The 24,723-nt window shown below is 50.1% G+C and overlaps 3 protein-coding genes across 3 annotated transcripts; 2 read left to right on the top strand and 1 right to left on the bottom strand.

Annotated features, from left to right (window-relative positions):
* The first annotated feature begins 1,898 nt into the window (after window positions 1-1,898).
* LOC140702761 (zinc finger protein-like 1) lies at window positions 1,899-8,492 on the top strand. The gene is made up of 5 exons (XM_078382072.1): window positions 1,899-2,273; window positions 5,478-5,671; window positions 5,973-6,046; window positions 6,741-6,907; window positions 7,505-8,492. The coding sequence occupies exons 1-5, from the start codon at window positions 2,165-2,167 to the stop codon at window positions 7,507-7,509; spliced, it is 549 nt and encodes a 182-aa protein (XP_078238198.1). The 5' UTR covers window positions 1,899-2,164; the 3' UTR covers window positions 7,510-8,492.
* LOC144583050 (zinc finger protein-like 1) lies at window positions 6,988-23,547 on the top strand. The gene is made up of 6 exons (XM_078382073.1): window positions 6,988-7,625; window positions 10,846-11,039; window positions 11,341-11,416; window positions 12,117-12,283; window positions 12,983-13,112; window positions 22,223-23,547. The coding sequence occupies exons 1-4, from the start codon at window positions 7,517-7,519 to the stop codon at window positions 12,203-12,205; spliced, it is 468 nt and encodes a 155-aa protein (XP_078238199.1). The 5' UTR covers window positions 6,988-7,516; the 3' UTR covers window positions 12,206-12,283; window positions 12,983-13,112; window positions 22,223-23,547.
* LOC144584935 (maestro heat-like repeat-containing protein family member 2B) lies at window positions 14,986-18,444 on the bottom strand. The gene has a single exon (XM_078382221.1). The coding sequence runs from the start codon at window positions 18,442-18,444 to the stop codon at window positions 14,986-14,988; it is 3,459 nt and encodes a 1,152-aa protein (XP_078238347.1).
* Window positions 23,548-24,723: the final 1,176 nt, after the last annotated feature.

Raw genomic sequence — 24,723 nt, 5'->3', positions numbered from 1 at the left:
CCTACCTTCCAAAGGGTCTGTCGCTAGAAGAAAGGGCAGCTCTCTTTCAGCCTTTCTGCAAAGCCCTGGGCAGGCCTGTTGCTGTTCCTTCTGTCTCAAACTGCTTCCGTTCCTTTCTCCGTAGATCTCTTTCACTGGTCCTGCCTCAATGAGATGGCCAGCCAGTTGCCAAAGAACATGGCCCCGGCTGGCTACCAGTGTCCCAGTTGCCAAGGGCCCGTCTTCCCACCAGCCAACCTTGTCAGCCCAGTGGCATCGGTGCTACGGGAGAAGCTGTCAACAGTGAACTGGGCACGGGCCGGACTGGGACTGCCGCTGGTAAGAGGTGGCTCTGTGGTGGGTTTCTGTGCTTGATCCTGGGCTGGGCTGATGAAGTTTAAAAAGAAAACCTCTCTTTTTCAGAAGCAGCCTTACTTCAATTTTAATTTACTCTAATGCAATCTTAGATTTTTGGGTAATGGTTTAAGAAACCTTGGCTAATATTTAATCCATTGAGGTGGATGTCCAGCATGTGTATATATTTTATCTCAACTTTTTTTGTTTCCCACCGCTCTGGATTTTGTAATTTTGTATTCCTAGTCATGAACCTCGGTCTGGTGTTTGCTTTCTGTCCACTCAGATCGATGAAATAGAGGCAGTCCAGGAGAGATTCTCTCGACGCCACAGACTACACAGACTGGTCCAGCTTCAGTGGTGAGTCTTGCCCAAGCCACAAGGGGCCTCACCGTTCCGCTCACTACCGTGCATTTCCCAGCCACCATCGTCATTCTGACCTTCAGAGGCTAAGAGGGGGATATTTAATCCTCAGAATTTGCCAATAAAATAGAATTCGGCATAATCCACATTTTTTTCCAGCATCCTTGGGTTTTTTTAAAAATTGATCCCCTGTGGATGGGGGGGGGGGGCGTCTTACTGCATTGCCTTTTGGGGTTGCCCTGGTGATTCGTGTTCTCTAGTGTGCAATCCACGGACCACTATAACGTGCAAACCATAGAAGGCGGAGTACGGGCACCCCATTAAAAAAAGAACAGTAGTGAAGAGTTAGAACACTGAAACGAACAAAATCAGCATGAAAATAAACACTACTAAGATTCCTAGGTGTGTTGCTGGAGTTAGAGTGTCCCGTTAGGACTCACGAGACCTGGGTTCAAATCTCCACTCAGCTGTGGAAACCCATCGGGGAGGGTCGCCATCATGGTCAACCCCTCCGGGAATGTTTCACGTACTTTGAAAACTCTGTTAGGGTCACTGTGTGTTGGAAGCAGTTTTGCACCCTATATCAGGGACCTCAAGAGCCACAAGTGGCAGAAGGGGTTTTTAAAGTGGGTGGGGGAACAGGAACATTTTGATAGAGAGTCAGGAAGATCAACTACCCCCCCTTCTCCCTACACAGGGCTCCAGACGGAAGAGGCGGCCCCCCAGCCAAGCTCCTACGGCCCCAGCTCTGCCTTCGCCTCTCCTCAGCCACCTCAGCAAAGCCTGAACAACGGCGGTGTGCAGGAACACCACACGGTCATCGCCATGAATGCCTTGGCCAGCGGTCCTGTCACCATCAATGCAGGTAGGGGGGTCCGTGAGCAGCCATTTTCTACAGGCGAAGCCGGCAGGCCCTGGGGAGCTTTCTACGGGGGGGGGGGGGCTGCCCTTGAGGTCTGTTCAAATGTCACAGGTCCAGAATGCTCTGCTGCCGTGTTGGTCTCTGGAGCGTCTCTTTATATGACCCATGTAACCCCTTATCCTAGCTTATCTGCCTTGACTGCCTATTTGCTTCCGGGCCACATTCAAGGTGCTTCTGTAAACTCTTATAAAGCCCTTAAGGGTTTAGGACCCTGTTACCTGGCTGAGCACCTTGGAAACTGGACCCTCAAAACCAGGCCTTTTCTGTGATGGCCGCTTTCCTTTGGAACTTCCTGCCACCAGAGGTGCCACTGGCCCCGTCCCTTCTGGGTTTTAGGACGCCACTGAAGACCTGGCTGTTTTCCCACGCCTCTAATCAAGTCATTTTATCTATCCCTTCCACCCCCAGCCTGCCATTAATCTTTTTTCTTTCCCTTTTGTGGTTCCTGTGGTCGTGTCTGGAACCCCCTTTTCCCCCTCACTGTGATTATCCTTACTGATTTATGCCTGCGTTGTCCTCCTGTTCGCCACCCAGATTAAGTAGTTTATGACACCCGGGAAGGCAGAGTCGGATGAGCTTCAGAGGCCCGTATCGACTTTGACGAGGACAAGTACCGCCGGCGGCCCGTGCTCGGCTGGCTGGCCCAAATCCTCAAGTAAGTTCGGGAACAGCACAGTGGAAAGCAGGGAGGCTGAGAGACACGCTACGGGGGGGGGGGTCTCCCTCCCTTGCTTCACGCTGGCTTTATTCCACGTAGGACCTGGTTTTCTCAACGGGACTGGAAGATGGTGGTTTGGATGTGAAGGGGCTGGTTGCAACCCCATTGTCATAGACCACTCCCTGGTCAAATTTAGTCTATTAGCTTCTTCTCCCCTCTGCAAGGGTGGGGGATCTATTAAGATGACCCACCCTCGGAGACTAATGGATCCAGATGGATTCCTGAATGCTCTGGGGGATTATCCGTCTGAAGCTCAGGTCACCTTATGGAATAGGGAGATGACCCGGGCGGCTGACACGATCCCACAGGCCTCTCCCTGTTCGCCGAGCCCAGACAGCTCCTTGGTATACTTGGGCCCTGGATACCTGAAGGACCGCCTCCTTCCATAGAGCCTACCCGGCAGTTAAGATCTAGCCAGGGGGCCCTTTTGAAAGAGCCGTCCCTCAAGGAGGTAAGAGGGACGCCTTGCAGACAAAGGGCCTTTTCGGCAGCTGCCCCCAGACTATGGAATGCCCTCCCGACTGAGATTCGTCGGGCGCCGAGGCTGATGACATTTCGGCGCCAGGTCAAAACCTTCCTGTTCCAGAAGGCTTTTAATCGAAATAATATCAGCTGTGGGTCCTGATGATGGCAATTCTAATTGTATTTTAATTGTATTTTTTAATCATAATATCTTTTATTGTATTGAATTTTAATTGTTGTGAGCCGCCCAGAGACCTCTGGGTAGAGTGGGCGGCATAGAACTTAAATAACTAAATAAACAAACAAACACATAAACAAATAAATAAATATATACAATGTGGTATTCTTCTTGTCTTCATCTAGTTTGGTTTTGCCTCTTTTCTCCTCATTTCCACTTCCTCCCTAGAATTAACGTTCATTTTTTTGTTGTGCTTTCATAAAATTTTGTATTCTTCTTGTATTCATCTTGTTCGGTTTTCTTCTGTTTTCTCCTCGTTTCCACTTCGTCCCTAGAATTAACTATTTTTGTTGTGGTTGTTGTGGGTGTTCCGGTCTTCTTGGCCGTGTTCTGAAGGTGGTTCTTCCTAACCTTTCGCCAGTCTCTGTGGCCGGCATCTTCAGGGGACAGCAAACTGTGCTCTGGGTAAGCTGGGCAGTGAGAAGGCTAGTTTGTGAGATAGGCTATTGTCCTAACCAGGAGATGGGTGATTAGTGTGTTTTGTTGCCTTCTCTCAGTGAGGGGAGGAAGACGACGTCCCGGGAAGGGGCGGTGGGGGCGGCCTCGGAGGCCTGGGTCCTCTCTCTTCCGCGGGGGAGGGAGCGAAGGCTCGGACGACGCCTGGGTCCTTTCCCCCCCCCCACAAGGCTTATTATATGTGAGAAGGGATCGTAGCTCGGACGACGCCTGGGTCCCTTTCCGGGAGGGGGGAGGGGAGGGGGGAGGGGGAGTTAGTGGGACGTTTGACCTCTAGGCCGCCTGGGTCCGTTTTCCTCAGGATATGTTGTGTGTGTGTGTGTGTGTCTGTGAGTGAGTGAAAGAAAGTGTCCTCCCTGGGACGCCTGGGTTCTTTTCTCGAGGAGGGTGTGCCTGAGGGGGTGGGAGTGGAAGCAGCGCCACTAGGACGCATGGCTTCCCTTCCTCGGGGGCGGGGGGGGGGTTGGAGACCCTCACAGGTTGAAGAGGGAGAAGGCCTTCTCAGGTGGGGCCACATCCTGATGAGACTGAGAACTGGGGCGGGGGGTGGTTGTGTGTGTGTGTGAGGTCGTTGTTCAGATGCCTGGGTTCCTTTCCTAAAGGAGAGTTTGTGTGGAGGGATCATCGCTTGGGTGGCTCCGCATTTTAAGCATCCGGCGGCAGAGCAAGAGGTTGGGAGTTTTAACCCCCTGCTTGGTGGGGTCCTGGGAGAAAAAGGCAGCCTGGGTCGCCTTGGGCAAGCTGCACAGATCCAGAGGGAAAAAAGAAGAAGGGTAAAGCGATTCTGTACATTCTCTCCCTAAGAAACTGCCTGGCGAGTCAGAATGGATGTGATTGCAGACTGGATAGCTCAGTGGTTTAAGTCTCTGGCTGCAGAGCCACAGGTTGCTGGTTTAATTTCCACACCACCACCCTGTGCCTTCTGCAAGGAGAACCAGCCTGGGTGGCCTTGGGCCAGCAGCTCAGTCCCAGAGCAGCCCCCGACAAAGGGAAGGGTCAACCACTGCTGTGCCTTCTCTACCTGGAAAACTCTGGGGGGGGGGAAGGTCACCCCAAGTTGGAATTGACTTGATAGCACATAGTGAGAATTGCTTGGGACACCCTTTCCTGATGGGGGCTAGAAATAGTCCCACTGTGGTACCTCGGTTCCACTCCTGTGCAGATGGGAGTGCTGTCGTTGGGATACCTTTTTGTCAGTTCGGGGTGAAGGACAAACTAGGCAATGTATTTGTTTTTAACCCATGAACACCACCGCCACCCACGCACACACGCACGCACACACACCGGTGCTTATCAACCAAGAAATAATATTTGTAAGCTCTGATTCTGGCTTGAAGTGTCGGGCGGGCGGGGAGGGAATAACCTAGGCCTACAGTTCTGTGTCTTTGTTATTTATTTAAAATATATTTTCACCCTGCCTCTCTCTCCTTTAAAAAGGACACCCCCAGGGGGTGCCGTCCTCATTGAAAAGACAATATTTAAAAGCAGTAAGTATACAGATAGGAAAAGGGAGTAAACAAAGGAGCCTTCGGTGGCTCACATCTTCACCCAAGGCTGGGAGATGCGTGGGTGTTTTCAAAGAGATGAAAGAGGGTTAGAGATGGCCATCTTTCAAGGATGCTTTCGCTATGGATTCCTGGTTTTGTGAAGTTTTGGACTTGAAACGCCTTGGAGACGTTTTCCACCTCTGCAATTCTATGAGAGATGCTGTTCTTAGGTAAGGAAACTGAGCTTTCGGTGAACACAATATCCCGTGTCTTGTTTATGTACGTATGGCCTTAAGGATCTGTAAGGATTGCAGGACTATCGGTCTTGAAATGTCCAGCATTGAAGCAAGCAAAAAGCAAAATTAAACCCACTTCCTACCTTCCAAAGGGTCTGTCCCAAGAAGAAAGGGCAGCTCTCTTTCAGCCTTTCTGCAAAGCCCTAGGCAGGCCTGTTGCTGTTCCTTCTGTCTCAAACTGCTTCCGTTCCTTTCTCCGTAGATCTCTTTCACTGGTCCTGCCTCAATGAGACGGCCAGCCAGTTGCCAAAGAACACGGCCCCGGCTGGCTACCAGTGTCCCAGTTGCCAAGGGCCCATCTTCCCACCAGCCAACCTTGTCAGCCCAGTGGCATCGGTGCTACGGGAGAAGCTGTCGACAGTGAACTGGGCGCGGGCCGGACTGGGACTGCCGCTGGTAAGAGGTGGCTCTGTGGTGGGTTTCTGTGCTTGATCCTGGGCTGGGCTGATGAAGTTTAAAAAGAAAACCTCTCTTTTTCAGAAGCAGCCTTACTTCAATTTTAATTTACTCTAATGCAATCTTAGATTTTTGGGTAATGGCTTAAGAAACCTTGGCTAATATTTAATCCATTGAGGTGGATGTCCAGCATGTGTATATATTTTATCTCAACTTTTTTTGTTTCCCACCGCTCTGGATTTTGTAATTTTGTATTCCTAGTCATGAACCTCGGTCTGGTGTTTGCTTTCTGTCCACTCAGATCGATGAAATAGAGGCAGTCCAGGAGAGATTCTCTCGACGCCACAGACTACACAGACTGGTCCAGCTTCAGTGGTGAGTCTTGCCCAAGCCACAAGGGGCCTCACCGTTCCGCTCACTACCGTGCATTTCCCAGCCACCATCGTCATTCTGACCTTCAGAGGCTAAGAGGGGGATATTTAATCCTCAGAATTTGCCAATAAAATAGAATTCGGCATAATCCACATTTTTTTCCCAGCATCCTTGGGTTTTTTTTTAAATTGATCCCCTGTGGATGGGGGGGGGCGTCTTACTGCATTGCCTTTTGGGGTTGCCCTGGTGATTCGTGTTCTCTAGTGTGCAATCCACGGACCACTATAACGTGCAAACCGTAGAAGGCGGAGTACGGGCACCCCATTAAAAAAAGAACAGTAGTGAAGAGTTAGAACACTGAAACGAACAAAATCAGCATGAAAATAAACACTACTAAGATTCCTAGGTGTGTTGCTGGAGTTAGAGTGTCCCGTTAGGACTCACGAGACCTGGGTTCAAATCTCCACTCAGCTGTGGAAACCCATCGGGGTCGCCATCATGGTCAACCCCTCCGGGAACGTTTCACGTACTTTGAAAACTACGTTAGGGTCACTGTGTGTTGGAAGCAGTTTTGCACCCTATATCAGGGACATCAAGAGCCACAAGTGGCAGAAGGGGTTTTTAAAGTGGGTGGGGGAACAGGAACATTTTGATAGAGAGTCAGGAAGATCAACTACCCCCCCTTCTCCCTACACAGGGCTCCAGACGGAAGAGGCGGCCCCCCAGCCAAGCTCCTACGGCCCCACTCTGCCTTCGCCTCTCCTCAGCCACCTCAGCAAAGCCTGAACAACGGCGGTGTGCAGGAACACCACACGGTCATCGCCATGAATGCCTTGGCCAGCAGTCCTGTCACCATCAACACAGGTAGGGGGGGGCCGTGAGCAGCCATTTTCTACAGGCGAAGCCGGCAGGCCCTGGGGAGCTTTCTACGGGGGGGGGGGGGCTGCCCTTGAAGGCTGTTCAAATGTCGCAGGTCCAGAATGCTCTGCTGCCGTGTTGGTCTCTGGAGCGTCTCTTTATATGACCCATGTAACCCCTTATCCTAGCTTATCTGCCTTGACTGCCTGTTTGCTTCCGGGCCACATTCAAGGTGCTTCTGTAAACTTTTATAAAGCCCTTGAGGGTTTAGGACCCTGTTACCTGGCTGAGCACCTCTCCCTTGGAAATTGGACCCTCAAAACCAGGCCTTTTCTGTGATGGCCGCTTTCCTTTGGAACTTCCTGCCACCAGAGGTGCCACTGGCCCCATCCCTTCTGGGTTTTAGGACACCACTGAAGACCTGGCTGTTTTCCCACGCCTCTAATCAAGTCATTTTATCTATCCCTTCCACCCCACAGCCTGCTATTAATCTTTTTTTTCCCTTTTGTGGTTCCTGTGGTCGTGTCTGGAACCCCCTTTTCCCCCTCACTGTGATTATCCTTACTGATTTATGCCTGCGTTGTCCTCCTGTTCGCCACCCAGATTAAGTAGTTTATGACACCCGGGAAGGCAGAGTCGGATGAGCTTCAGAGGCCCGTATCGACTTTGACGAGGACAAGTACCGCCGGCGGCCCGTGCTCGGCTGGCTGGCCCAAATCCTCAAGTAAGTTCGGGAACAGCACAGTGGAAAGCAGGGAGGCTGAGAGACACGCTACGGGGGGGGGGTCTCCCTCCCTTGCTTCACGCTGGCTTTATTCCACGTAGGACCTGGTTTTCTCAACGGGACTGGAAGATGGTGGTTTGGATGTGAAGGGGCTGGTTGCAACCCCATTGTCATAGACCACTCCCTGGTCAAATTTAGTCTATTAGCTTCTTCTCCCCTCTGCAAGGGTGGGGGATCTATTAAGATGACCCACCCTCGGAGACTAATGGATCCAGATGGATTCCTGAATGCTCTGGGGGATTATCCGTCTGAAGCTCAGGTCACCTTATGGAATAGGGAGATGACCCGGGCGGCGGACACGATCCCACAGGCCTCTCCCTGTTCGCCGAGCCCAGACAGCTCCTTGGTATACTTGGGCCCTGGATACCTGAAGGACCGCCTCCTTCCATAGAGCCTACCCGGCAGTTAAGATCTAGCCAGGGGGCCCTTTTGAAAGAGCCGTCCCTCAAGGAGGTAAGAGGGACGCCTTGCAGACAAAGGGCCTTTTCGGCAGCTGCCCCCAGACTATGGAATGCCCTCCCGACTGAGATTCGTCGGGCGCCGAGGCTGATGACATTTCGGCGCCAGGTCAAAACCTTCCTGTTCCAGAAGGCTTTTAATCGAAATAATATCAGCTGTGGGTCCTGATGATGGCAATTCTAATTGTATTTTAATTGTATTTTTTAATCATAATATCTTTTATTGTATTGAATTTTAATTGTTGTGAGCCGCCCAGAGACCTCTGGGTAGAGTGGGCGGCATAGAACTTAAATAACTAAATAAACAAACAAACACATAAACAAATAAATAAATATATACAATGTGGTATTCTTCTTGTCTTCATCTAGTTTGGTTTTGCCTCTTTTCTCCTCATTTCCACTTCCTCCCTAGAATTAACATTCATTTTTTTGTTGTGCTTTCATAAAATTTTGTATTCTTCTTGTATTCATCTTGTTCGGTTTTCTTCTGTTTTCTCCTCGTTTCCACTTCGTCCCTAGAATTAACTATTTTTGTTGTGGTTGTTGTGGGTGTTCCGGTCTTCTTGGCCGTGTTCTGAAGGTGGTTCTTCCTAACCTTTCGCCAGTCTCTGTGGCCGGCATCTTCAGGGGACAGCAAACTGTGCTCTGGGTAGGCTGGGAGTGAAGTCTTTATGGCTGTGAGAAGGCTAGTTTGTGAGATAGGCTATTGTCCTAACCAGGAGATGGGTGATTAGTGTGTTTTGTTGCCTTCTCTCAGTGAGGGGAGGAAGACGACGTCCCGGGAAGGGGCGGTGGGGGCGGCCTCGGAGGCCTGGGTCCTCTCTCTTCCGCGGGGGAGGGAGCGAAGGCTCGGACGACGCCTGGGTCCTTCCCTCCCCCCCCTCAAGGCTTATTATATGTGAGAAGGGATCGTAGCTCGGACGACGCCTGGGTCCCTTTCCGGGAGGGGGGAGGGGAGGGGGGGTTAGTGGGACGTTCGACCTCTAGGAGGCCTGGGTCCTTTTTCCTCAGGATATGTTGTGTGTGTGTGAGTGAGTGAGTGAGTGAGTGAGTGAGTGAGTGAGTGAGTGAAAGAAAGTGTCCTCCCTGGGACGCCTGGGTTCTTTTCTCGAGGAGGGTGTGCCTGAAGGGGGGGTGGGAGTGGAAGCAGCGCCACGAGGACGCCTGGCTTCCCTTCCTCGGGGGCGGGGGGGGGGGGTTGGAGACCCTCACAGGTTGAAGAGGCAGAAGGCCTTCTCAGGTGGGGCCACATCCTGATGAGACTGAGAACTGGGGCGGGGGGTGGTTGTGTGTGTGTGTGAGGTCGTTGTTCAGATGCCTGGGTTCCTTTCCTAAAGGAGAGTTTGTGTGGAGGGATCATCGCTTGGGTGGCTCCGCATTTTAAGCATCCGGCGGCAGAGCAAGAGGTTGGGAGTTTTAACCCCCTGCTTGGTGGGGTCCTGGGAGAAAAAGGCAGCCTGGGTCGCCTTGGGCAAGCTGCACAGATCCAGAGGGAAAAAAGAAGAAGGGTAAAGCGATTCTGTACATTCTCTCCCTAAGAAACTGCCTGGCGAGTCAGAATGGATGTGATTGCAGACTGGATAGCTCAGTGGTTTAAGTCTCTGGCTGCAGAGCCACAGGTTGCTGGTTTAATTTCCACACCACCACCCTGTGCCTTCTGCAAGGAGAACCAGCCTGGGTGGCCTTGGGCCAGCAGCTCAGTCCCAGAGCAGCCCCCGACAAAGGGAAGGGTCAACCACTGCTGTGCCTTCTCTACCTGGAAGGTCACCCAAAGTTGGAATTGACTTGACAGCACATAGTGAGGATTGCTTGGGACACCCTTTCCTGATGGGGGCTAGAAATAGTCCCACTGTGGTACCTCGGTTCCACTCCTGTGCAGATGGGAGTGCTGTCGTTGGGATACCTTTTTGTCAGTTCGGGGTGAAGGACAAACTAGGCAATGTATTTGTTTTTAACCCATGAACACCACCGCCACCCACGCACACACACACACACACACACCGGTGCTTATCAAAAAAGAAATAATATTTGTAAGCTCTGATTCTGGCTTGAAGTGTCAGGCGGGCGGGGAGGGAATAACTTAGGCCTACATTTCTGTGTCTTTGTTATTTATTTAAAATATATTTTCACCCTGCCTCTCTCTCCTTTAAAAAGGACACCCCCAGGGGGTGCCGTCCTCATTGAAAAGACAATATTTAAAAGCAGTAAGTATACAGATAGGAAAAGGGAGTAAACAAAGGAGCCTTCGGTGGCTCACATCTTCACCCAAGGCTGGGAGATGCGTGGGTGTTTTCAAAGAGATGAAAGAGGGTTAGAGATGGCCATCTTTCAAGGATGCTTTCGCTATGGATTCCTGGTTTTGTGAAGTTTTGGACTTGAAACGCCTTGGAGACGTTTTCCACCTCTGCAATTTTATGAGAGATGCTGTTCTTAGGTAAGGAAACTGAGCTTTCGGTGAACACAATATCCCGTGTCTTGTTTATGTACGTATGGCCTTAAGGATCTGTAAGGATCGCAGGACTATCGGTCTTGAAATGTCCAGCATTGAAGCAAGCAAAAAGCAAAATTAAACCCACTTCCTACCTTCCAAAGGGTCTGTCGCTAGAAGAAAGTGCGTCTTTCTTTCAGCCTTTCTGCAAAGGCCTGGGCAGGCCTGTTGCTGTTCCTTCTGTCTCAAACTGCTTCCGTTCCTTTCTCCGTAGATCTCTTTCACTGGTCCTGCCTCAATGAGACGGCCAGCCAGTTGCCAAAGAACACGGCCCCGGCTGGCTACCAGTGTCCCAGTTGCCAAGGGCCCGTCTTCCCACCAGCCAACCTTGTCAGCCCAGTGGCGTCGGTGCTACGGGAGAAGCTGTCGACAGTGAACTGGGCACGGGCCGGACTGGGACTGCCGCTGGTAAGAGGTGGCTCTGTGGTGGGTTTCTGTGCTTGATCCCGGGCTGGGCTGATGAAGTTTAAAAAGAAAACCTCTCTTTTTCAGAAGCAGCCTTACTTCAATTTTAATTTACTCTAATGCAATCTTAGATTTTTGGGTAATGGCTTAAGAAACCTTGGCTAATATTTAATCCATTGAGGTGAATGTCCAGCATGTGTATATATTTTATCTCAACTTTTTTTGTTTCCCACCGCTCTGGATTTTGTAATTTTGTATTCCTAGTCATGAACCTCGGTCTGGTGTTTGCTTTCTGTCCACTCAGATCGATGAAATAGAGGCAGTCCAGGAGACAGATTCTCTCGACGCCACAGACTACACAGACTGGTCCAGCTTCAGTGGTGAGTCTTGCCCAAGCCACAAGGGGCCTCACCGTTCCGCTCACTACCGTGCATTTCCCAGCCACCATCGTCATTCTGACCTTCAGAGGCTAAGAGGGGGATATTTAATCCTCAGAATTTGCCAATAAAATAGAATTCGGCATAATCCACATTTTTTTCCAGCATCCTTGGGTTTTTTTTAAAAATTGATCCCCTGTGGATGGGGGGGGGGGCGTCTTACTGCATTGCCTTTTGGGGTTGCCCTGGTGATTCGTGTTCTCTAGTGTGCAATCCACGGACCACTATAACGTGCAAACCATAGAAGGCGGAGTACGGGCACCCCATTAAAAAAAGAACAGTAGTGAAGAGTTAGAACACTGAAACGAACAAAATCAGCATGAAAATAAACACTACTAAGATTCCTAGGTGTGTTGCTGGAGTTAGAGTGTCCCGTTAGGACTCACGAGACCTGGGTTCAAATCTCCACTCAGCTGTGGAAACCCATCGGGGAGGGTCGCCATCATGGTCAACCCCTCCGGGAATGTTTCACGTACTTTGAAAACTCTGTTAGGGTCACTGTGTGTTGGAAGCAGTTTTGCACCCTATATCAGGGACATCAAGAGCCACAAGTGGCAGAAGGGGTTTTTAAAGTGGGTGGGGGAACAGGAACATTTTGATAGAGAGTCAGGAAGATCAACTACCCCCCCTTCTCCCTACACAGGGCTCCAGACGGAAGAGGCGGCCCCCCAGCCAAGCTCCTACGGCCCCACTCTGCCTTCGCCTCTCCTCAGCCACCTCAGCAAAGCCTGAACAACGGCGGTGTGCAGGAACACCACACGGTGATCGCCATGAATGCCTTGGCCAGCAGTCCTGTCACCATCAACACAGGTAGGGGGGGTCCGTGAGCAGCCATTTTCTACAGGCGAAGCCGGCAGGCCCTGGGGAGCTTTCTACGGGGGGGGGGGGCTGCCCTTGAAGGCTGTTCAAATGTCGCAGGTCCAGAATGCTCTGCTGCCGTGTTGGTCTCTGGAGCGTCTCTTTATATGACCCATGTAACCCCTTATCCTAGCTTATCTGCCTTGACTGCCTGTTTGCTTCCGGGCCACATTCAAGGTGCTTCTGTTAACTTTTATAAAGCCCTTAAGGGTTTAGGACCCTGTTACCTGGCTGAGCACCTCTCCCTTGGAAATTGGACCCTCAAAACCAGGCCTTTTCTGTGATGGCCGCTTTCCTTTGGAACTTCCTGCCACCAGAGGTGCCACCGGCCCCATCCCTTCTGGGTTTTAGGACACCACTGAAGACCTGGCTGTTTTCCCACGCCTCTAATCAAGTCATTTTATCTATCCCTTCCACCCCACAGCCTGCCATTAATCTTTTTTTTCCCTTTTGTGGTTCCTGTGGTCGTGTCTGGAACCCCCTTTTCCCCCTCACTGTGATTATCCTTACTGATTTATGCCTGCGTTGTCCTCCTGTTCGCCACCCAGATTAAGTAGTCTAGCGACCCAGTTGGGCAGGATAGAAATATAAATAAATAATATTTCTTTTTTTAATCCTTATTTGTGCTCTCGTCCATTCCTTTGGCCGCAGGCTCCTCACCGCAGAAAGTTTATGACACCCGGGAAGGCAGAGTCGGATGAGCTTCAGAGGCCCGTATCGACTTTGACGAGGACAAGTACCGCCGGCGGCCCGTGCTCGGCTGGCTGGCCCAAATCCTCAAGTAAGTTCGGGAACAGCACAGTGGAAAGCAGGGAGGCTGAGAGACACGCTACGGCGGGGGGTCTCCCTCCCTTGCTTCACGCTGGCTTTATTCCACGTAGGACCTGGTTTTCTCAACGGGACTGGAAGATGGTGGTTTGGATGTGAAGGGGCTGGTTGCAACCCCATTGTCATAGACCACTCCCTGGTCAAATTTAGTCTATTAGCTTCTTCTCCCCTCTGCAAGGGTGGGGGATCTATTAAGATGACCCACCCTCGGAGACTAATGGATCCAGATGGATTCCTGAATGCTCTGGGGGATTATCCGTCTGAAGCTCAGGTCACCTTATGGAATAGGGAGATGACCCGGGCGGCTGACACGATCCCACAGGCCTCTCCCTGTTCGCCGAGCCCAGACAGCTCCTTGGTATACTTGGGCCCTGGATACCTGAAGGACCGCCTCCTTCCATAGAGCCTACCCGGCAGTTAAGATCTAGCCAGGGGGCCCTTTTGAAAGAGCCATCCCTCAAGGAGGTAAGAGGGACGGCTTGCAGACAAAGGGCCTTTTCGGCAGCTGCCCCCAGACTATGGAATGCCCTCCCGACTGAGATTCGTCGGGCGCCGAGGCTGATGACATTTCAGCGCCAGGTCAAAACCTTCCTGTTCCAGAAGGCTTTTAATCGAAATAATATCAGCTGTGGGTCCTGATGATGGCAATTCTAATTGTATTTTAATTGTATTTTTTAATCATAATATCTTTTATTGTATTGAATTTTAATTGTTGTGAGCCGCCCAGAGACCTCTGGGTAGAGTGGGCGGCATAGAACTTAAATAACTAAATAAACAAACACATAAACAAATAAATAAATATATACAATGTGGTATTCTTCTTGTCTTCATCTAGTTTGGTTTTGCCTCTTTTCTCCTCATTTCCACTTCCTCCCTAGAATTAACATTCATTTTTTTGTTGTGCTTTCATAAAATTTTGTATTCTTCTTGTATTCATCTTGTTTGGTTTTCTTCTGTTTTCTCCTCGTTTCCACTTCGTCCCTAGAATTAACTATTTTTGTTGTGGTTGTTGTGGGTGTTCTGGTCTTCTTGGCCGTGTTCTGAAGGTGGTTCTTCCTAACCTTTCGCCAGTCTCTGTGGCCGGCATCTTCAGGGGACAGCAAACTGTGCTCTGGGTAAGCTGGGCAGTGAGAAGGCTAGTTTGTGAGATAGGCTATTGTCCTAACCAGGAGATGGGTGATTAGTGTGTTTTGTTGCCTTCTCACAACCATAAAGACTCCACTCTCAAGCCTACCCAGAGCACAGTTTGCTGTCCCCTGAAGATGCCGGCCAGAGACTGGCGAAAGGTTAGGAAGAACCACCTTCAGAACACGGCCAAGAAGCCCGGAAAACCCACAACAACCCTTAGGTCCCGGCCATGAAAGCCTTCGCCAATACAAAATTTTGTTGTGCTTTCATACAATTTTGTGTTCTTCTTGCATTCATCTTGTTTGGTTTTCTCTCTTTTCTCCTCGTTTCCTCTTCCTCCCTAGAATTCACATTTATTCTTGTTGTGTTTTCATAAGATGTTGTATTCTTCTTGTATTGATCTTGTTTGGTTTTGTCTGTTTTCTTCAATGCCATTTTTCAAAAAATAAAAATAAAAAACAGGTTATCTGGGCTACCCAGAAATCAATAAATGGGTCTGAGGTGGACCAACCTACAGAATTCATCGCCACGTGATCATCTCTCTATTAGGCGAGGATCTCACAGGAGGCGATGCATTGGAACCTGAACTCCAGTTCCTCCAGTCCCACGTGCCAGGTCTTGGATCTTGTCCTATGGCTGGTGAATGCCTGGCTGTGTTGTTCGTTTTCAGGAGGTGGGCCGTTTGTTCTGAATGGAATTTAGTCTCGCCGCCAAAACAGAAGCCTCTTTCGCCAGGTGCGACCTCTCGGAGTGGTGCTGGTGGTGGCCTGTAGAAGATCATCCTTCTTCAGGATCGTGGCTTCCAGAGCCCCCGTGGCGGCGGCTGCCCCCGGCAGGTTTGGGCCGGCCCTCTCCCGCAACGCCTCCAGCCCAGTCAGAACAAGATGCAGCGTCTCATCTTCTATCCCTGTCACTGGGATGCTCTGTAAAAGGGCCCCTGAAATTTCCAGAGCTTTCATCCGGACCTCGTCCTGGCCGCTCGAGAAATAGGTTGCCGTTTTTCTCAGGAGGTCCACGCTCCGTTTGGGGCTTTCTTTGACCAGGTGCTGGCAGAGGTCTACAGTAATTTTTGTGGAGCTGATGTTGGTCGTCTTACACAGATGCCGAAGCCGTTTTTCTGCAACAAAATCCAGGGCGTGGGAAAAAGCAACTCTGCACGCCTCCGAGACTTTGCGGTTGCGGTCGCTCTGATGGACGAGCAGGGGCGCCAGATTTTGCTTCACCTGCTCCGCAAAAAACGCCGGGCACTGCCCTTTGGCCGAGGTGGCCAAGACCGCAAAGAGGTGGAAGGCCGCCCCGCGAACGTGGTCATCCTCGTCACACAGGAACACTGTGACGTTCCTGCAGATGTCCTTGAAGACGGAGGCCACTTTGTCCCACCTGAGGTGCTGGAGAACGAGGGAGAAGGTGTCCAACACTTCAGCCACCACCGGGGCGTCGCGTAGGTGACCGCAAAGGACTTGAAGGATCACCTTCTTTTGTCCTCTCACCTCAACCGGTGCCCAAAAGAGAAGCCGGCCCAAGCTTCTCAGAGCCATGAGGCAGATGTCCGGCTGCCGGTCTTCGGCTCGTTCCTTCAGGACCGGAAGGAAGGCTCTCAGCTGGATCCTTTCTTTGCTGCAGAGCGGAATCACCTCGGTCAAGATTGTGGTTCCCAGGAGCCGGAGGTTTGAGGATCCCGACTTCATCCAGGGAAGGACCCTCTGGATGAGCACGCCCTCGAGCATGCCAGTCTGCAGCAGGCACCCGGTCAACATACGGAGGCCCTCCGGGTGAGTCGCAGGATCCCCAAACGAGCACCAGGACTTCACTTGCGCCGGGAGAGAGTACAGGAGCTGGGGAAACGCGTTCCACACCATCACCTCCATGTGCAGCCCCAAGAGCACTTCGTACATGGCACAGGTGGCCTTGAGGTGTTTTACTCCCACCTCCTCCTCCTCAAGCTCTTCACGGCCAGAGCTGGAAATGGTCCCCAGGATGGACGGCCGGGTCATGAAGGACAGCAGCTTCGGGAGGATCAGCAAGGCTAGGGATGGGTCCCCACCTAAGTGCCTCCAGATCCTGCTGGTCCCACTGGCCAGCGGAAGGGGTTGGCGGAGGAGGTGACTCACGACGGTGTCCAGGTGCTGGTGGGCCAGGGTGAAGACCGCCTCCATCAGGACCTCCTCCAAGCCATACTGTGTGGTGGCCGGCAGGTGGCTGGAGAAAAGGTCCAAGAGTCCTGGGATCTGGCTCTTTATCGTATCCCCACGGTTTTGGACGAGGGCAGGCAGCCAGCAACCTCCAGCCGTGGGACAGATGGGGATCCTGGAGGCGAGGTCTTCCAGGAGGGCTTCCACGAAGTCCAGCACCTGATCTTCAGGGAGGTGGGTGCTCACCACCTTAGCCAGCGTGGCCGAGGCCTCAGTCAGATCAGGGGGGACTTCCGCTTGCAGATCACAGAGGGCGGAATCCAGTTCTTTGTCTTCCTCCTCTGTGATTCTTGACCGGCCTTGAATGAGCACCAAGTGGCTGATGCCCTTGGCCGCCCATCGCCGGCACTCGATGGAGCTCTCCCAGGTATAGGGGGCTAGGAAGACCACCCGGCCACCATAGGCTTTCAGATTTTCTCCCTCCGGAAGACCTGCAGTGACCTGGAAGGCAGCGAGCACCTGGCAACTGGCCTGCAGGGCCCTCTCTCGGATCCACTCGGATCGCGTCAGCCAGGGCTCCATCACCTGGATCATTTCCTCAGTCCTCTCTGAGCTTGGATCTTCCTTCACGAGGACCTGGATGAGCTTCCCCATAGCTTCCATCGACCTGGTGTACTTGATCTCTACGTCGGAGGCCTCCTGCTCTGTCCTGGCCCTCTTTTTCAGGCGCTCCAGGGGAGGGAGGGGAAACAGGCACCTGGTGACGAGAGCCAGCAGACCCCGGAGGTCTTCAGCCGGCAGGCACGGCTTGAGTTGGCTGACAGAGACGACGGCCGTGATGGCTCTCGGGCAAAGGGATGTCTCAAAGAAGCATTTCCTTCCAAGAAAGCCCAACAAAGTGTCCAGGATCTCTTCTTTGCAGGCCAGCCGGAAGCTGGCATTCTGGGCTTCGTGGACGGCGTTGCAAATGTCCGTCACGCTTTTGCAGAATGTCAGTTCCCTGTGGGTGCCCTTGTTCTCAGCGGTGACACCCAGGAGTTGGCAGCTGGCCCTGTAATGGCCGAGGGCTCGCCTCAGGATGCCCGTCCCCACCTCCAGCGACAACAACTCTTTCCGGGCCTTTAGGGTGATCTGGCCGTAGATGAAAACCAGTCCTTGGTGGAGCTGGCCTCGTCTGCTGTTCTGGTCATCCTTCTGGTGGGCGAGGAGGGCAGCCATCCCAGCTGTGCAGTCCTCTAATGTGGCCAGAGTGAGGCCCAAATGCCCCGCAGCAGAGAAAGAAAGGATCTTGGCTGCTTTCTCTATCTGTGCTGCTTCCCGGAAATCAGATTTTTCCACCAGCTCCTTCAGCCTGCCCTGAACGAACGCCCGGTCCTCGCAACAGGCCAGCGACACTCCCAGCGCTTTATAGAGGAAGCTCTTTTCCCGGGACCCATCGGTGTAACTGGGCCTCTGCTCTTCCAGGTTGATGATGACATTTTGGGACCACCCATCATCCTCTATCCTTTTCAGGGTTTTCCTCAGAAACTGCAGAAGCTTCTGCTCCCATTCTGGCTGGCTCGCTCTTGGGCCTTCTGCCTGGCAAAATCCCCAGATCTCCGGGATCTGCTCTGCCCAAAGCTGGATGACGGCTTCGTGGACGTCAGCCCGTAAGGCGTGCAGACGTTGGAGGGCCCAAAACCCTCTCCGGCTACGAGGGGCAGCCGAGACCAGAAGCCGCACAAGGAGCTGCTGAGGACTTGGAAGTTTTACTCCTCCTTGGCAAGACCCAAGATGCAGCCTGGATCCTTCCGGCCGAAGGGCGGCCAACTCCTTCAAGCGCCTGCAGAGTGGCGTCAGAGCAGGAGCGTATCCCTCTGCCACCACAAGGGACAAGAGCTTCGGCCACAGAACTTTATTCCTTCCTGGGGCTGAAGCGTTGAGGTGCTCAAGCACATTCATGGCTGGTCCTTGGGAAAGGACCTCCTTTTCTTTTTCAGCCAGGACTCTGACAGAGTCTTGGCCGTCTACGAGCATTGCTTCCATCATGAGACTGATCAGACAGCCAGTCTCTCTCTACTGGAAACAGTAAAATGATGGGGCAAGTGTGTGAGGAGGGGAAGGCTGGTTTTACTATTGTGACAGGAGATGATGACTCATTGACCAGGGAGGCTGCTGGCCTGGGGGCTGCTCCCATGGTCATAAAGGGCCACCAGTTGATCTCTTTCCTAATTTTATTTATTTATTTATTTATTTATTTATTTATTTATTTATTTATTTATTTATTTATTTATTAAATTTATACCCCACCCCTCTAGACCATGTCTACAAGGAGATAATTATCTACATAGGAGATAATTATATCTCCTATGAAAGACTGAGGTCCATTCAGGACTTCACGTTGAAATAAAAACAGGTTTATTGGTTTTTAAGTTATTTCAGGATAATGGTTCTTACGCACATTCTTAAAGTTACAGAAAGCTTCAGAATTTTCCCTTTAACCCCTTCTATCTTAACTAATAGACCTTTGGTCTAGATGGGTGGGATAGAATTTTAATTAATAAACAAACAAACAAATAAACAAGTATCTCTCATTTGGTTGCAGTTTTTATATATGTAATCTCTTCTATCTTAACTAATACCGATCACGCTCTGGCTCTTCACTCCCTGCACACACTCTCTACCTCAAAACTTAAACGATCCTCCTTCCTCTTCCAAACTTTTATTCCCTCCACACTGATTTATAACAGAAAAAAAATCCACAGTGGGTTCTCTTATGTACCGGACTGCCCAGCGTTTTGGTCGCTGTTGAGCGTGCCTTGGTTTCTGTTAAGGACTGCGCTGGAGAGACCATTTTCCTCTCAGACCTGCGTTTCACGAGCGGGGAGACGGCACCTGGAAGGGATGGGGGAGAACGGGATGTGAAAAACAGAGGTTTAACAGAGGGAATCCTGGAATTCAACTTTTTTTTTAAAGGTTCCTTGGGTCCTTTTTTAAGGAGAAAGCCAGGGTCAAGCCTATTTTAAATAAATAAATAAATAAATTCACACTTAGTCAGAAAACCAAGCAGCTTCCATCGGAATTCACAGCAATCCTGTAATACAGCACAAGGCAAAACCAGCACCTCAGTTTCATTAGCCATTTCACTTGCCAAATGGAAAAAAAAAAAAAAAAAAAAACCTTCCCAGTGGAAATTGAACCCTGAACTCAACTGTCAAAGCCAAAACTGCCAGTCGGGAGAAACAATCACATTTGGCCACAGATGGCAAACTAAAGATTAAAGATACGCCCTTGTTGTTCTGCTGCTGCCTTCCACCTTTCCCCGCAGGATGGTCTTTTCCGGAGAACCCTGTCTTCTCATGATCCACCCAAAGTAGGACAGCCTCAGTGTCATCATCTTCACCTCCGGAGATTGTTCAGGCATGATTTGATCTAAGACCCGCTTGTTGGGTCTTTCTGGCCGTCAGGCGTAACCACATAGCTCTCCTCCAGCTCCAGCTTTCAAATCTGGTGTTTCGACTCATTCCATCCCGAATGGCTTTTGGCCAGGCCGCCTCCTTTTCTTGTAATTTTATCACCTTTTCGGCGATCATGGCGTGGACGGGACGATGCCTTCTTTGCATTTCTCTTGGCATTTCTGTTGTGATAAGAGGCACGATCCTGGTGGGATTTATTTTTTTAAAAAAAATGTAATTAAATAAGCACAGGAAGAGGCTAGGTAAGCAAAATAAAATCAATGTAAACATTTGATATAAGTAAATAAACAAGTAATCAAGTAAATAAGTCAATAAATAAGCTAATAAACAAATAAATGTATCCACAAAGGCTTTCACGGCCGGGATCTGATGGTTGTTGTGGGTTTTTCGGGCTCTTTGGCCGTGTTCTGAAGGTTGTTCTTCCTGACGTTTCACCAGTCTCTGTGGCCGGCCTCTTCAGAGGACAGAAGTAGCACTCTGTGTTCTGGTGTGGCATTTTAGTGAATCTTTATTGAATGTTTGGGGACACCCATATTCCACCTTTCCCGAGTGAGCAAAAGGCGGCGCTCCCTCCCTCCCTCCCTGTTTTATCCTTGGAACAACGACCTAGTAAGTCAGGCCGAGAGGCAAAGAATATGACTGACCCCAGGCGAATGTACTATTTTTTAAAAAAATATGCAATTCGGCTCCCGAAATTGTCAGTTTTGGGGCAGGAGGAAGAGTTCTTTGTTACTCTAAATGAGGCTTGGAGGTTTCATCTCTTTGTGGTGTGAGTGACTTTTCTATTGCATACCTTGCTTGCGTGGATCAGTGAGACTGTCACTGGTTCATGCATTGGATATTCTCTGGGATTTTAAAAAAAAACTGTTTCTAGGCAGAGCAACAGTCTTATGTGGTACCTTTAACTTGAAAAAAATCATAGTAAAACGAGGACGGTTGTTTGTTTGATTGAAGCGGTCTCACCCCAAAACTTTTTCCCTCTGTGTCCTGCCCTCATGCCTTTTCAATCACACACCCCCTCTGTCTCGAGGCCATTTGCTTTCCTCCTGTGACATCAAGGACTCATCCTCCCCCCTTTTCCCCCAGTGACACCTCTGCTCTTTCCAGGGCTTTATCTCTCTCACCCATATCCCACCTCAGATGGCTCAGTGTGGAGTGGGAAGGGAGGCAGTTAATTGTGCCCCCTCCCCCTCGTTCATCGCTGGTCACCTGGCCCCTCCTCCTTCATTCATCTCAGGCCAACAAACGGTTCTAAGAACCAATAGTACATTTAGGAAGCGGTTCTATAGAATAGGTGAGAACCTGCTGAATCCCACCTCTGCTACTACTCTATACTAAAGGGATCATGATGAACTCCATATGGCAGATGGGGAACCAAGGATGAGAGACAAAATGGCTGACCAGGCCACACCGTGAGTTCGGAGCCGAGGGGAAATTAAAACTGGAGACTTCTTCCTTGTCAGTCCACCACCTTCACAAGTGCCTCTGATGGGGACGCAGGAGAGAGCCTTCTCTGTGGCTGGCCCTGGGGTTTTTATGGCTTCCTCCTGCAGGAGGCCAGACTGGCCCCACTTTTGCTCTCCTTCCGCATGAGGGCAAGGACCTTTCTCTTCAGGAAAGCCTTCCCTCAGGAAGCAGCTACATGAGTACTGTGGTTTTTACATAGATTATGATGCATTACTACTTTGAATGGATTTTTAGAAGGAGGGCTCCAGCCCTTCTTCTTCAAAATCGTTTCCCTCGCCAAGCCAAAGAAAGCAAAGCAACGTGGTCGGGGGGGGGGGGGGGAACGACCCCTCGAAAAAATTGGAGGGAAGAAGGGTATTCTCTTTTTTAAAAAAATGCCAGAGAATCACAGGCTAACATAGTCTGGCTGGCAATGACCCCACCCCAAATTTACAGAAGCATATACAAAAGAAATATAAATAAATGGTACGGGGATAGAAAGGTTTATGAACTGCAGACTTTAGTGTTTCAAAAGGAATGGTCAAAATATAGCCTGAAAAATAAATAAGTCCTTTGTCTTATGCCTATGCAATATTAAAACATAGAGAGTCATATAGCCAATGATTAGATTAATACTAAATATGTCTGGAACAGATTGTGTAATTGCATTTTAATTATTTTGCCCTTTTATTTTGCCTTTTTATTGTATTTTAAATGCTGTAAGCCGCTCAGAGACCTTCGGGTAGTGTGGGCGGCATATAAGTTAAATAAATAATAAAATAAATAAATAAATATATTCCAGGCAAGCATTGGTATAGTGTGGATGTTGAAACTGATTTGTATAAAGGCCCATTTGGCCTTTGAATGAAAAATAAAGAAGACTTTTGTCTCATATCTTCTAGGCAAGTTTCTCTAGCTTTGAAGAACATTTCTAAATTCGGTACACCATCCCCTAAAGCTGGATGGCATGGATGCAAGCGTGGATGGAGAGAGAGGGCCCTCAGAGGAGCATGTGCTCAGCCCTTCTCCATTTTGAAAATAAGGCCCTCCTTCCAGGAGGAAGCCACATAAGAGGGAGAGGAGGGACTAAGGCACAAGAGCGGCCAATAGCAAGGCAGAACAGAGTGATTGGCAGAATCAACCACTGCCTACAGTTACACAAGGGATCTGCATACTCCAACTTATTTTTATTTATTTTTATAAAACTTATGTACCGCCCATTTAGGACATGTCTACTCCAGGCAGTTTACACAAAATACAAGAAAAAAAAGATACAAATGTGATAAATGAAAACATAAATGCATTAAAGTACTCCAACATGACCACAGGTTGTAAAATAGCCAAAAAAAAATGAAAATAGAAATATTAAAATAAAAATAACCCTTTAAAAAACATGAAACAGATGGCACCGACTCATTTCAGAGTGGATAGAGGAATCCTCTTGCAGCGGATTGATGGGCCTCCCCCGAGAGGTCACCTGGATGACCTTGTGGGTCGGGCAGATGACATTAATTAATTTATTTGAGACGCTCCAAGAAACAACATGGGCCCGAACTGTGCAGGGCTTTGTATGTGACTGTCAAAACCTTGAACCTGATCTGGGACGTCACAGGCAACCGGTGGAAGCGAGCCAAAGCTGGAGTGACGTCCAATTGACTCGCACCAACCACCAGTCTGGCTGCCACGTTCTGGACCCGCTGAAGTCTCTGGATCAGGTTCAAGGGGAGCCCCACATAGAGGGAGTTGCAGTAGTCAATCCAGGAGATAACCGGGGCCTGCAGCAAAGGTCCTGAGGGAGTCCTCGTCTAGGTAGGGGCGAAGGTGGACAATTAGCCTGAGCTGGTTAAAGGCTGATCTGGACACAGCTGCAATCTGGGACTCCCAAGAAAGATAGGGATCCAGAAGAATGCCCAAATTCTGCGCTTGACCTCTACACTGGAGGGGAGCACCATCCAACCTAGAGACCACCATCCCCAACCTCTCAGAGGTCCCCCCCCCAGGAACAAAATGTCTGTTTTGTCCCGGTTCAGTTTGTTAGCCGTGGTCCCCCCCCCGATTTTTTCTGATCCCCCCCAGGTCTTCCCATCTAGTCCTAGGTTTAGTTTCTAACCACACCAAGCCTTTTAGCATTCCCTAAACTTTAAGGTACCACAGTACACTAGGACCCTCTTATCCACAGGATCAGCATCCGCGGATTCACTTATCCATGGTCTGAAAATATTGAAAATATTAAACGAAAACTCCTAGAAATATATATATATATTGCTAAAGAGAGCCAGACACCTGCTATGTATAAACCTCCCTACTATTACAGTATAGTGTTCATTATAATCAGCGTTTTTCAGTATCCACGAGGGGGGGGGGACTGGGAACCAATCTCCCACGGACAGGGGGTCCTACTGTAAATTGTATTACACCCCTGAAGCACACAAAACAAAATATAAAACAATCTCTTCCTTTGCAACCATACCTTCAAGGGCCAAGAGAAGTATTCCTATTATTGCAGCATATAATTCCCTTGGTTATGCCTGAATTTGCATTAAACGCATTCCCCCAGAATTAAGGCACATTTCTTTAATAAAAAGGGGGGGGGAGACTAACAGGGAGTTGAGAGGGAAATGACCCCCCAAAAGAAAACGGAAGCCCCCTTTTCTTTCCCCTTCCCGCACTTGAGCACAGCAAAACAAAAAGCAACCTCTGCAAAACGCCCCGTCCTCAACTGCCCTGCTCTCAGCCATTGCAAATGCAAAGTTGTGGATTCCTGTAAGGAGTCCGTCCATCTCACATTTGAGCTTCCTCTTTTCCTGCTGCCTTAAAGCTTTCCCAGCATTATGCTCTGTCCCCAGGGAATCCTCTCTTCTCGTGATGTCCCCAAAGTAGGGCAGCTTCAGTTTCAACATTTGTGCTTACATAGGAGTAGATCTGGTTCCTTGAATAGGCTACGTTTTTGCACTCTGCCTGTTCCATTACTGGCTGTCCCATTAATGACACTTAATAATGACTGGGTTGGGTGCCACCTGGCAGGTCCTCACCCACCGGTGCGGTGCCAGCGCCCTGGATTCTGCCCCCCACCTCCTCCCCCAGGCGCCCCCTCCAGAGAAGGAGGCGGAGCAAGAAAGGCTGCAGGGTTGCTTCCAAGAGGGTGCCTGCAGGAGGAGGTGGGGGGGCAGGATCTGGAGCAGCTGGGCAACACCTGTGGGCCCGATCCACCAAACTGCGCTAAGTACCCATCTCTATCTACTCTGCTCACATCACGTCAAATTTTTGAGAATCCCTTTTTAGCATAGACTGAACCCAGCAGGACAGGATTCTCTGGAATGAGAAGACATGGACCTCAATATGATCCTTTTATTCATCTTCTGATCAGCTTATCAGGATGCTCTGATGAGAAGATGATAATATA

The sequence above is a fragment of the Pogona vitticeps genome, chromosome 15 (genome assembly GCF_051106095.1).
Source record: "Pogona vitticeps strain Pit_001003342236 chromosome 15, PviZW2.1, whole genome shotgun sequence".
NCBI classification, from domain to species: domain Eukaryota; kingdom Metazoa; phylum Chordata; class Lepidosauria; order Squamata; family Agamidae; genus Pogona; species Pogona vitticeps.
The sequence above is the reverse complement of the archived record's forward strand: the minus strand, read 5'-3'. Positions and strand labels throughout refer to the sequence as shown.

Coding starts and splice junctions, on each gene's coding strand:
- LOC140702761 (XM_078382072.1), top strand. CDS start 2,165: ATGACACCCGGGAAGGCAGAGTCGGATGAGCTTCAGAGGCCCGTATCG. Junction 5,672..5,972: donor CCGGACTGGGACTGCCGCTG/GTAAGAGGTGGC, acceptor CTGTCCACTCAG/ATCGATGAAATAGAGGCAGT. Junction 6,047..6,740: donor AGACTGGTCCAGCTTCAGTG/GTGAGTCTTGCC, acceptor CTCCCTACACAG/GGCTCCAGACGGAAGAGGCG.
- LOC144583050 (XM_078382073.1), top strand. CDS start 7,517: ATGACACCCGGGAAGGCAGAGTCGGATGAGCTTCAGAGGCCCGTATCG. Junction 7,626..10,845: donor TGGCTGGCCCAAATCCTCAA/GTAAGTTCGGGA, acceptor CTTTCTCCGTAG/ATCTCTTTCACTGGTCCTGC. Junction 11,417..12,116: donor AGACTGGTCCAGCTTCAGTG/GTGAGTCTTGCC, acceptor CTCCCTACACAG/GGCTCCAGACGGAAGAGGCG.
- LOC144584935 (XM_078382221.1), bottom strand. CDS start 18,444: ATGGAAGCAATGCTCGTAGACGGCCAAGACTCTGTCAGAGTCCTGGCT.